The sequence below is a fragment of the Denticeps clupeoides genome, chromosome 3, assembly GCF_900700375.1.
Source record: "Denticeps clupeoides chromosome 3, fDenClu1.1, whole genome shotgun sequence".
NCBI classification, from domain to species: domain Eukaryota; kingdom Metazoa; phylum Chordata; class Actinopteri; order Clupeiformes; family Denticipitidae; genus Denticeps; species Denticeps clupeoides.
The window spans coordinates 30,939,601-30,952,656 of record NC_041709.1 but is presented as its reverse complement, the minus strand read 5'-3'; the positions used below and the strand labels follow the sequence as shown (position 1 = coordinate 30,952,656).

General features: G+C 45.4%; 1 protein-coding gene across 5 annotated transcripts in view; it reads left to right on the top strand.

Annotated features, from left to right (window-relative positions):
• atf7ip (activating transcription factor 7 interacting protein) overlaps positions 1-5,620 on the top strand; it is a 33,750-nt gene extending 28,130 nt beyond the window's left edge. For 2 of the 5 annotated variants that reach the window (XM_028972081.1, XM_028972082.1), the window contains exons 10-15: positions 1,000-1,716; positions 1,977-2,020; positions 2,285-2,342; positions 2,467-2,562; positions 2,778-2,848; positions 4,763-5,619. In XM_028972081.1, coding sequence (XP_028827914.1) covers positions 1,000-1,716; positions 1,977-2,020; positions 2,285-2,342; positions 2,467-2,562; positions 2,778-2,848; positions 4,763-5,245 — 1,469 coding nt within the window. In that variant the 3' untranslated portion in view covers positions 5,246-5,619. Of the gene's footprint in view, positions 1-39; positions 722-999; positions 1,717-1,976; positions 2,021-2,284; positions 2,343-2,466; positions 2,563-2,777; positions 2,849-4,762 lie in introns of those variants that run through there. The other 3 variants (XM_028972085.1, XM_028972084.1, XM_028972083.1) reach the window with 2 other exon arrangements.
• The last annotated feature ends 7,436 nt before the right edge of the window (positions 5,621-13,056 follow it).

Below are 13,056 nucleotides of genomic sequence, written 5' to 3'. Positions count from 1 at the left end.
CCAGTAAAAGTGACTTGATTAATCATATTTCTTTTACAGATAAATACCCCCTCGAAACTCAGTCGTGTGCCATCAATGGAGACCAGTCCACCACACGTTGGGGTCACCAATGCTCTTTTTGAAAAGAAGAAAGCAGTGAAAGAAGAGCCAGAGGAAGAGCGAGAAGTTGTAGGGAAGGGGAAGCTGAAAAAATCTCTCAAGATGGAACTCATCGACCTGGAAGAGGTGCAGACCAACGATGCTGCAGTGTCTCTCGCGGTGAAGACCGAGGATCCCGACGGCTCCCCTGGCGACTGCGGAGCAGACGAACAAAGGGGATTTAAGCAAAAATGCCACCCTGACATAACGTTCTCCTCGCTGATGCCCGAGGACATTGACGTTCTCATGATTCAGAGTCGGGGGCGTCCGGATCGCTATGCTTGCCTGGTCTTTCGTGCCGTCGTCCCCGATGTGATATATTCTGAGTGGGTCTTGACGACAAATTGGGACGGCACTAAAAGGAAGCGGGGACTGCCCTTGAATCTTAAGGACTACATCATGCAGACAGTCCAAGAGCGATTCCCGCAGTTCAATAACAATGACCGGCAGCGCATTAAGGACCGAATAAATGAGTTCTTGCGCTCACCGCGCAACACTGTTCTGCCTAGATGTTTGTACTCTTGATCTGCAGTATTTTGTTTTTGTGTTTTATTTTTACAGAAATAAACTTGATTATCGTCCATTGGTTGTGTTTTTTGCTTCCATCTTTATTGCAACATTTTTGTTAATTGTTAGTCAATATCACAAAAGAGCAGAAACGGTACCTGACTGTTTCCAGTACAATATCTTGAACCAATTCAGTGGATTTTGATTTGAAGATAGCTGTTTCACACATTAAAATGGATTTTGTCCCAAGATCTTGCAATACAAGAATCTGTTTCATTGTCCTATTAAAAAAAAAAAACACAGAGTTTTCTGATCCCTTGGCTAATATTTTCTTTCTTTGCTCTTTTGAACCAGCATCCCCAGCTCAGCCCAAACCCCTGTCCACCCCAACCACACCCACTTCTTCTGCTCTAGCAGCCCCAGCACCAATCCTGCAGATCATCTCCACCAACAGCACCAACACAGGGGCCCCAGCCGTCTCCACTGCCCAGCCAGGACAGGCCCAGACGCTGCTGCTGAAGACCACCGCTCCCACCCAGAACCCCAGCACTTCCGGCGGCCAGACTGTACTCCCTCCGCTACTCATCCAGCTCCCCCTCACCATGACCAGTGGGCAGGGTGGTACCACCCTTGTCACTGCCCACAATACAGGCACAGGTATGGGGCTCATCCCGGTGTCGTCCCTGGCAACAGTGAACAGTCTGAACAAGGCGAAGACGACCAGTGCCACCACCACCACGTTCATTTTGCAGTCCAAGCCGACCGTCACAACCCAGACTCCATCATCGTCTTCGACAATGCTGTTGACACCGTCTTCATCCAGTCCTGCAGGACAGGTGTCAGTGGCCCCGCCTCAGGTCTCACTACCCAGGGCAGTGTACCAGGGTGGCAGTGGAATGGTCAGCGCACCTAGTGCGGGCGTGTCTGTGACAACGGCGCGAACGCCCACACAGTGCGCCAGTGTCGTGGGTGTGGCATCAGCCACGTCGTCCCCAGCAACCACGGTTCCTGCGGCAACAGGCTCCACCGCTGCAGGACCTCCATCTGTCAGTGCCATGACCTCGAAGACAGGTATGATACTATTTAGATTAACTTGTAACCGTCTGACTTATGTATAGAAACTACAACAGAGTGAATAAAAAGATTGTATTCATAGTTAGGGGGTCCTAGTGAAATAGAATTGATCACTACATTGATGGTAACATGAAAGCACGTTGTAATTCGCTCTGGATAAGGGCGTCTGCCAAATGCCTTAAATGTAAATGGGGTAGATTGTATTTGCCACCTTGGGGTTTATTTCTTAAACTCCCATAATTTATTGTCATTTACAGATAACCAGGCTTCTAGCACTGCAGCACCCAAAGCCCCAGGACAGGTACGTGTAATGCTTGTTTTAATTAATAGTGTACCTGCCTACTAAATCTATAGGATCTAGGATCCAAATCTATAGTGAGGGTTTAAATTATTTTTTTTTACCTAATTTTAAATCTTTTTTACTAAATTTTAAATTATTTTTTTTATATACTATCATTGTTTTTCCACAAGTAGATTTAAAATCACTATATTGTCTTACATACTGTATGAGCAGGGTATCAGTTAATGAATCATAAACGTTATGTAATGGAATTTCTCTTTTCAGCCTACCCGAGCACGAGGTTCTGTTATAGACCTGACCGAGGACGATGATGATGTTCAAGGTGAAGACCATTTCTCTTTTTCCCGTTTTGTGAATGACGTTCCCTTTTTAGTAGTAGTAGTATCTAGTAGTCACGTTTTCCAGTTTTGTTTGAGCTTTTATCCACCTCCTACTCTGACCTACAGTGACTGGTGTGAAGAAGGCCCCGGCCTCTGCAGGCAGCTCCCCTATACAACGTTCCACTGGCCATCCTCCATCGCTCATCAGTTCAGCCCCCACAGGTGCGATTTCTTTCTCTCTGTTTCTCCCATCTGGTCCTGTACCGTAATCCAATTCCCCTGCACAGCACTCTGTACTGTTGGTTCTGTTCCACAACAACTGCTGCTAATAGTGGTAAAATGAATATACCATGCTCCCTTGACTCCCTTTCTATCGGATCGTGAGTTGAATTTGAAGTTGAAACAGCTGAGTTGAATTTCTCGCGCTCATCTTCCAGGGTCTACTGCCAGAGCTTCTCCTCAGAATGGCCAGCGTCCACAGATGGCGGCGTACCATCGCCCTCCTCAGGTAAGCACAAGAACTACAGGCTTACACGGTTCGCTTAGCCCCAGGAGTCTGTATTCAGACCGCTTCAACAGCTCCCTGCACATGTAACACAGACATAACCCTATCAGAAGCCTTCACTTATTTACCTTTCAGTTCTTTAATTAAAAGCTGTATGTATGAAAAACCATGAAATTTGTAGGCTCTGACTCACAAAGCAGCGGTTGATGGCCTTCCATTTAGCAAATTCCACGATCCATAGTGTACGTGAATGCCTGTAAGGTCTCCTGTCACTGCCACAACCAAAATGGGGTTTAAATGATTTGTGCTCACTGGCTCCAGAAAGAATAACTTTGGCACAGGCACTGGGGCAGTGGTTTGCTAGTGGGTGAGGAAGCGGCCCCGTAATTGGAAGGTTAGCGGTTCGAATCTCGAACCGCCAAGGTGCCACAGAGCAAAGTACCGTCCCCATACACTGCTCCCGGGTGCCTGTCATGACTGCCTTGCTAAGAGTGATTTGGTTACATCCATTACATTAAATGTTGGGACTGCCTGATGAAGGCTTTAGCTGGACACAAGACCTGTGTATGATGCAGGACAGGGGCAAGCAAACTAAAACCCCTCGGAAGTGCAAAGCTGGTGACATTTACCTTTCCCAGCAGCTTGAAGCTTGGAATCCATCTTCATTTGTAGATGGTTGCTATGGCAACATAGACAAGAAGACATTATGTAATGTAATTGCACTTTACACTGTTGTTCTTTACCACTTGAAAATGCTTGTATGGATTTGGGTAGTAAAAATAAAAAAGGCTTTTGTTCCAGTGAGGGCCACAACAGAAAATCCCTATTTAATATAAAAGTGATTAAAAGTGATATAAATTGTGATACACTGCACACAACAAAATGTGTCCTCTGTAATGTGGGCACCATGAAAGGCGGTGTGTGGGGACAGTTCTTTGCTCAGAAGCGGTTGGGGATTCTGATTATGGGTCCGTTTCCTAACCCACTAGGGTACCACTGCTCCACATTTATCAGACGCCCTTATCCAGAGTGACTTACAATCAGTAGTTACTACTGAACAGAACAGAACATTTTTTAAAACATTTCATGTTTTTATCCCCAACATGTCGATAATGTTCAGAGCTCAAAAGTCTACCCTGAGTACTTTTGGTTGAAGTTGATTCTGAGATTATTTATTGAGCGCCAGATTATTGTTGAATGTAATTGCAGCACTATACTCTGTTTTGTTCAGCATGTGCGCCTGAAGAGCGACCTTTTGCGGCCAATCGGCCAACAACACATCAAGTAATTTTTTTTATCGTGCGAACAAAAGAAAGAAGTCATCAATGCAGACTATCAACCTATGTTGGAGTGATTTAATTTAACCGTATGATCGGGACAGCCAATGTGTTACGAGCCGGTCTAGGGGGTCACCAGGCATCCTGCAAACACACCACAAACACAGAACAGAAATACACATTACATCAGCATTACAACAACAGCATTTATCAGACGTCCTTATCCAGAGCGACTTACAATCATTAGTTACAGGGACAGTCCCCCCCTGGAGACACTCAGGGACAGTAAGTGGTTAGTAAGTGGGATTTGAACCTGGGTCTTCTGGTTCATAGGCGAGTGTGTTATCCACCAGGCTACTACACCACAAAAACCAGGATGTAACAAAGCAAGATTGGCGAAATGTGTATTATTGTAGAGACGGGTCTGTGAACAAATAACAAACCGCCAAGATGCAACTGAGCAAAGCACTGTCCCCCACACACTGCTCCCGGGCGCCTGTCATGCCTGCTCACTAAGATGATTGGTTAAACGGAGAGGACACATTTCGTTGTGCGCACCGTGTGCTGTGCTGTGTATCACAATGACAATCCCTTCACTTTCACTGATTTTGTCTTTTTTTTTTTTTTTTTTTCTCCCTAGGATTCTCCCTCAAAGTCTCGTCTTGGAAGTTCTTCTGGCACCCCACCATCTTTCCCTGCCTCGCTGCCACCCCTCCCATCTGCCCCTACACCCCCGGGCCGCCTTCCTCCTGAGGCTATGCACACCTCCCCACCGCAGCAGCCTCAGCTGAAGCTGGCACGGGTGCAGAGCCAGAACGGCATCGTGTTGTCCTGGTGCGTGGCTGAGACGGACCGTAACTGTGCTGCCGTCGAGAGCTACTACCTCTACGCCTATCACCAGGAGCATCAGGGGGCCGCTGCCACTGGGCCCCAATCCCAGTGGAAGAAGATAGGGGAGGTGAAGGCGCTGCCCCTCCCCATGGCCTGCACCCTCACCCAGTTCGTGTCCGGCTCCACCTACTACTTTGCGGTGCGAGCCAAGGATGTATACGGCCGCTTCGGACCTTTCTGCGAACCACAGTGCACTGATGTGATCAGCCCCGTCTCATCTTCCTCGAGCTGAGTTTCAGGACAGACTGTAGTGGTCCAATCTGCAACGTCACACAGCCATAAACACACTGACAGGAACACACGCGGGGATACTGTAATTCTACCTGGTTCCTTCAGTTCGAAAGGTTGCAAAACGAAGACTTTCATCTTTTTGTTTTAAACGTGTTTTGTTTTCAGTTTTTATGTTGTCGTGAAACAGATGCAAGTGTCGCATTGGTGGAAGTGAGTGACTCGTTCAGGTTTGAAGGTCATGCAGCATGCACACCCATGCACATGCACACAGGTTCACACAAAAGCTGAAATACCTGTTACTCCATTGCGTTTACATGACCAACATTGTGGGAGGGGGGCGGGGCGGCGGCAACGGTTTCTGCTGTGCCGAAAAATATAGGTTGTATTTTTTGTGTATAGAGCAATTGTACAAAGGTTAAATGTTCAACTGATTTCTCAGATATTTATGTTTCTGAGCGTTTGCTTTTTTTTTTTTTATGAGTTTTTTAAAAACACATATGACACTGCAGTCACTCAAGAGTATGACCCTGTTTAAGCTCCAGTGTATGGTGGCATTCGATTTTGTATATTTTGTCTGGTAACCAGACACTACAGGAATGACCCAAACAAATAAAGGCAATGGTTTATTAAAAAAATGTTCAACTGTGCTCCTCTTTTGCATGTCTTCGTTTCTGTTTGTGTATCTGATTCAAGCTGTGATCTGATGGCATGTTATCTGCCTTGAAGAATATGTGAGAATATGTGAGCTGATTCTCATGAATAAAAAAAACAACAAAGTCCCAGGTTCAAACCCCACTTACTACCATCGTGTGGCATAGCTTGCAGAAAAAAGTTGTGGCCAAAGCGGGGTTACAGATTCTCTATGGGCGACAGGGAAGTGGGTGGCTGGTACAATTCGCTTTCTAAAACGCTCATTTATACAATCAAATGTCATAAAAGGCAGCGTTCAAGCTGCCAGGGAATAAAAAGACTAGTACGATCCGCTAAAAAAATCAGAAATATCTAAAACCATGTGTCCTCTGCTTTTAACCATCACCCCTTGGTGAGCAGTGGGCAGCCATGACAGGCGCCCAGGGAGCAGTGTGTGGGGATGGTGCTTTGCTCAGTGACACCTTGGTGGTTCGGGATTTGCACTGGTAGTGACAACAAAAGTGACAACCTTCTGATGACGGGTCTGCTTCCTTACGCGCTAGCCAACCACTGCCCTAGAGTGACTATGGAGATGCTGGGGATTGAACCTGGGACCTTATACATCCAAAGTGTAAATGTCAAAAAAAAGCAATATGTCTACTTCTCTGGCTACTCATAAAAAGGAACTTCAAACGTAGCCTGTTTGCAATCTGATTTATGAACTGTTAAAGCTAAACCTTTATAAAATGGGTTTGTGTGATTTACATATGTTAATACAGTTCTGAAATCAGTTCACGAAAATAATTGTGAAACTGGGATTTGTACAATCAAAATTTCGAATCATTGCAAGTCTATTTGAACCACGCCCGATTGGCGAGAGCATGCATTTATATATTTACAATGTCCAAGAAAACCGTCACTAACAGAGGAACTCATGAAACAGGGAAAGTGATTGTTTTTTGTAAGTGTGGTACACAGCAAACACAGCACATGGTGCACACAATGAAATGTTTCCTCAGTATTTAACCCTTCACTCGTAGTGAACAGTGTGCAGTGGTGGCCTAGCCGCTACGGAATCATAAGGTGTGAATCCCGAAATGCCAAGGTGCCACTAAGGGTCCCCTTGATCAAAGCACCGTCCCCACACGCTGCAACCCAGGCTACTTCCATGGCTGCCCACTGCTCACTAAGGGTGATGGTTAAATGCAGAGGACACATTTTGTTGTGTCACAGTGTGCTGCACTATACTTTGTATCACAAAGATAAAAACAGCTATGAAAGGCGCCCAGCAGTGTGCAGTGTGTGGGTACGGTACTTTGATCAAGACCTCAATGGCACCTTGGCGGTGCCATACTTACTTGCTAGGCCACCACTGCCACAGACATGGACCGTGCAGGAATTCTCATGAAACAGTGAACAGTGTCCCTGGAGGCTCAAGGTATTGCAAGATGTAACCCAGTTCTGTATTTACTGTATCATCCACCGACCTGTTTGACCTCTAGGTCCTGTAACATTCTTCAGCTAGGTCAACACAAGACATTTAAAGCACTTTATGACCACCGATGTTAGAGCGACAGGCATGTAGTCATTCGGTCCAGTGATGGAGGGTTGCTTGGATGATGTTGGAGTGTTTGAAGCTGGAGTGGACTTCACACACCCCCAGGGATCTGTTGAAGATGTCAGTGAAAATTGGAGATAGCTGGTCAGCACAAGTTTTGAGGCAGGAAGGGGAGATGCAGACTGGACCTGATACTTCCTTGTTCTCCTATTTGTGTATTGTGAGTGGAGTCAGAAATCCAGAGGAGGAGGGTAGGGGTCTGAGAGGTGTGATGGACGTCACTGTCTCTGGACTTGAGAGAGTCGTCTCTATTTAACCATCACCCAGTGTGAACAGTGGGCAGCCACGAAAGACGGCTTGTATGGTGCATGTGGGGATGGTACCTTAATTAAGGGGACCTCGGTGGCACCATGGCAGATTGGGATTTGAACCCACTTACCCGCTAGCAAATGTGTCAAGGGTACACACTCTTTACTCAAATACAAGTACAGATAAGTGTGTTAAAAAAGACTCTAGTAAAAGTAAAGAGGGTTGCAATAGTGGATAAAAGGATGCATCTCACAGCATTAACGAACCCTTTGTGAGCTGCTGAGCTGCTCCTGCTTGATCTGAGTGCAGTGTTTAACACTATCGATCACGCTATTCTCCTTGCCAGGTTAGAGAATGTTGTTGGGATTAAGAGAACAGCCCTGTATGGTTCAGATCATATCTGACTGATCGGTATCAGTTTGTGGACATCAATGGTGATTCGTCTTCATTTAGTAAAGTAGAGTTTGGTGTTCCACAAGGTTCTGTCCTAGGTCTGTTACTATTTTCCTTCTACATGTTACCGTTAGGTGACGTCATTCACAGACACGGTATTAGCTTTCATTGCAATGCTGTCGACACACAGTTGCATTTATTAGCAATGCCAGATGAGAGCCAGCAGCTAAACAGAATAGAGAAATGTCTGAAGGACATTAGACTGTGGATGCTTACCAACTTTCTTCTGTTAGTTTTTTCTATCTCACCAAGTACTAAAGTAAAGTATCTAGGTGTCCTCATTGATGCAGGTCTCTCATTCGATTCACATGTAGATAATATCACTAGGATAGCATTCTTTCACCTTAGAAATATTGCAAAAATGAGAAATATAATCTCAATGCACGATGCAGAAAAGTTGGTCCATGCCTTTATTAAATCAAGATATATTACTGCAACGCACTACTGTCTGAATGCTCTAGTAGGTTCATGAGTAAACTCCAGCTAGTACAGAATTCTGCAGCCAGACCAATAAAGCTCTAAATGGTCTCGCCCCGCAGTACCTGAGTGAACTTTTAGCTATTTACGACCCTCCATGCCCCCTGCGATCAACGGGTGCCGGGTCACTACGTACCCAAAGTACAGAAGGTCACAGCTGGGAGCAGATCCTTCTCCTATAGAGCTCCACAGTTGTGGAACGGCTTGCCGGTCAGTGTTCGGTACTCAGACTCAGTCTCATTGTTTAAATCTTAACTTAAAACACATCTGTTTTCTCTGGCCTTCTGTTAAAGTCACAGACACGGTGTCAATTATTAAGTTCACTTTATCACACAGTCACCGTGTTAAGCACAGACAGTGTTAAATTCACCTTAGTTAGGCTGTCCTAGTTAGGGTACCGGGCCACTGTAGCATCAATATACCTCTATAACCACATATTTCACATAACCATCTGCCGCTGTTTCTGTTTGAGATACTGAATCAAGTGCACAGACTACTGGCGGAATCCAGTGAAGAGACCAGCAGCTAAATCCTGGTTCCTGACAACTGCTAAACGAGGACTTAACATGAAACGAACCAGAGGGTCACCACAGCCACCACCACCGTATCAACTAAAGCTTTAGGGATTTTCAAATGGACTAGTAGCATCATAATAGACATGTATTTTTCTCTTATTGGACAATCACAAACCTGCCCTGACACCACTTGCAGGCTCACTCTACCCTGGGAGGGGGTCCCTCTCTCTCTTGTGGTTGAAAAGTAAATAAGCTTTACTTTGTGTCTGGGTCCCTCCGGTCGGCTATATGCAACAGATAGGCTGACTGTGGTGCTTGAGGGAAAGAGAACTTCTCTACAAGACTAAAACTGTGTGTCACATCTTGGGGTCGAAGGGGAAATGAGGCACAGAAGCAGGACATGATGGAACTCAAAAGGATTTTAATAAATGTAAACAAACACGGCACAAGGGCAAAAATGGACAGATGAACAGAAAAAAACACGGGAGTAACCCAGAGGCGTGTAACAGTTGTCAGGAGCTGAAAGTAATGGTGAATACATAACAGTCCACTTCAATGTTGCAGCACTATTGGGTGCTGCCTCACATTTCTTATGGAGTCCTAGTCCATCAAGCCTAATTTGGTTCAGCTAGGATCTTACCAAGTGACTTGGAAAGGATCCACCTCTACCCCACGTAGACTCTCCACTGGTGTCCCTCAAGGCTCGGTGCTAGGTCCTCTCCTTTTCTCCCTCTACACGAGATCACTTGGTGAGGTCATTTCCTCACATGGATTATCCTACCACTGCTATGCTGATGACATACAACTCCTCTTCTCCTTTCCTCCCTCTGATCTACATGCTGCTTCCCAAATCTCTGCATGTCTAACCGACATCTCGTCTTGGATGGCAGCCCATCACCTCCAACTCAATCCCACCATACTGAACTAATATTCATTCCAGCAGATTCTTCACCACATCAGGATCTTGCTATTTACCTAGACAACTCGCAGCTCTCTCCTTCTGCAACAGCCCGCAACCTTGGGGTAACAATAGACAACCAACTCTCTTTCTCAACTCACATCAGCAATCTTTCCCGCTCATGTAGATTCCTTCTCTACAATATCAGACGAATCCGCCCTTATCTGTCAACCCAGGCCACCCAACTACTGGTTCAGTCCTTAGTAATCTCACGACTGGACTACTGTAACTCCCTTCTAGCTGGTCTACAACTATGTGCCATCCGACCTCTACAACTAATACAAAATGCAGCAGCACGACTAATCTTCAACCTTCCCAAATTCTCCCACACCACCCCTCTGCTACGTTCCCTCCACTGGCTCCCAGTAGCTGCACGCATCAGGTTCAAAATACTGATGCTGGCCTACAAAGCCAAACATGGAGTAGCACCATCCTACCTCACAGCCCTTATTACCCCTCGCACTGCACCTCGTATACTCCGAGGCTCCAGTACTGCTCGCCTGGTCCCTCCATCTCTGAAGGTAAAAGGAAAACATTCATCTAGACTCTTCTCCGTCTTGGCCCCTCGGTGGTGGAATGAACTTCCCCTCGAGGTCAGAACAGCTCAGTCACTGAGCACCTTCAAACGACAACTCAAGACCTTCCTCTTTAAAGAATATTTAGATTAAATCGCAATTTTCTTGTTGTCGAACTTTGTGTACAGAATCTACAACAGAGTGAATAAAATAGATGTATTCATAGTTGGGGTCCTAGTGAACCGGAATTGATCTCTTCATCGATGGTAACTTGAAAGCACGTTGTAATGCAGGAGCACCTGCTGTAATCGCCACATGGCCCCTGTGCATCACACTGAGAAGAACAATGGACTAGTCCCCTACTGACTGTACAAATATATGTATCTTTAGTTGTTCATTTTATTTGTTAATCTCGCCAGATTTTGAAGACAGAGTTTTGCTGGTCCACTCATTTTGCTGATGATTGTACGACATGTACACTGTACGATGCACGAACAAGATGCGATTTGGAATTATTGCATGAGTGCAAAACCGGCTGTAAAATTGCAGTGTGTGCCCAGTAGCTCAAAATTATCCTAACTTTGCTGAGAAGATCTGATTCAACAACACATACCATCATAGACTGCATATTATAGTGTATAACGCACTGTGTTTTCTGATTTAAGCAAAAATATAATTAATATATTCTACGATCCTAAAACAACATGCCTGGTGTGGATATTACGTGTCAGATACTCCCAAAGCAGTCACATTTTGAATTTTCACTCAAATACTGGTGTGTGTGCTACCCTGTGGTTGTAGTTGAGGATGTGTTCAGAACGGTGCTTTTTAAGGCACTTGAACACGAACGGCGAACAACGTTTTACCACTTAGCAGCATTGTTGAGGACTGAACAGCATTTTTATGCTGCTTTCTTGCAATAAAATGCGATTTTTTGCGGTATTAGTTTTAAAAAATGCGTCGAGAACCTGCCGATTATTGGCTCTGTTAGCCTGACATAATTGAGTGTGAAGGTTCGCAGGTAAATTCATGTGGTTTTGATCTTCTCATCTTAAAACACATTGATTGTAACGGTCAGGTGCACCTGGCACAACAGGTACCACTTATCGCAGTCAATGTCTTCCCTGATTACCCACACGTGCTGCCCATTTCACGTGTACCCTTTACCCTTTATATAGGCCTGGCCTTCCCTTCTATTTTGTCTTATGTCTGCATGTGTACGGCACAGATCACGCTAAAGAACTGCTTCCTTGGTTATGTTTAGGCCCTCATGCCCTTTGTTTTGGTTCTCCTGGTTACATATAAACATGTCATGCACTCCTGTGTTCTTCCCCTTGGCATGACATTAAAACAAACTAGTTTTAAGAAACTTTTATTTATTTATTTGTTTGTTTTTCTTCCTTTGTTTGTGGCGCCCCCTGGATGGATGGCGCTCTTAGCATTTGCCTATATTGCCTATCCCACAGGCCAGCTCTGTCGTCACCTGCTGTCCCGTGAGGTAAATTTGTTTTTGGCACGTGCATTATTCATTAATTTTTCCTCATTAATGTACATAGAGCTCCCAATATTGACAGAAAAAGACAGAGTTGTTGACATTTTTGCATATTTTTAAAAAAGAAAAACTATCACTTGGTCCTAAGTATTCAAACCCTTTGCTCAGTATTCAGTAGATGCTCCCTTTTAATCTAATACAACCAGTCTTTTTGGGAAAGATGCAACAAGTTTTTCACACATGGATTTGGGGATCATCTGCCATTCCTCCTCGCAGAGCCTCTCCATTTCTGGCAGGTTGGATGGAAAACGTTGGTGGACAGCCATGTTTAGGTCTCTCCAGAAATCCTCAATTAGGTTTAAGTCAGGGCTCTGACTGGGCCAGTCAAGAACAATCCCAGAGTTGTTGTGAATCCACTCCATTATTTTAGCTGTGTCCTTAGGGACATTGTCTTGTTGGAAGGTAAACCTTCGCCCTAGTCTGAGGTACTGAGCACTCTGGAGAAGGATTTCGTCCAGGATATCCCTGCACTTGGTCACATTCCTCTTTTCCTTGATTGCAATCAGTCGTCCTGTCCCTGCAGCCTCAAAACACCCCACAGTGGGGCGGTGGTGGCCTAGCGGTTAAGGGAGCGGCCACGTAATCAGAAGGTTGCCAGTTCGAACCCCAATCCACCAAGGTGCCACTGAGGAGCCACTGAGCAAAGCACCGTCCCCACACACTGCTCCCTGGGCGCCTGCCATGGCTGCCCACTGCTCACTCAGGGTGATGGGTTAAATGCAAAGGACAAATTTCACTGTGTGCACCGTGTGCTGTGCTGCAGTGTATCACAAGTGACAATCACTTCACTTATTCACTTATCACAACATGATGCTGCAACCACCATGCTTCACTGTTGATGAGCA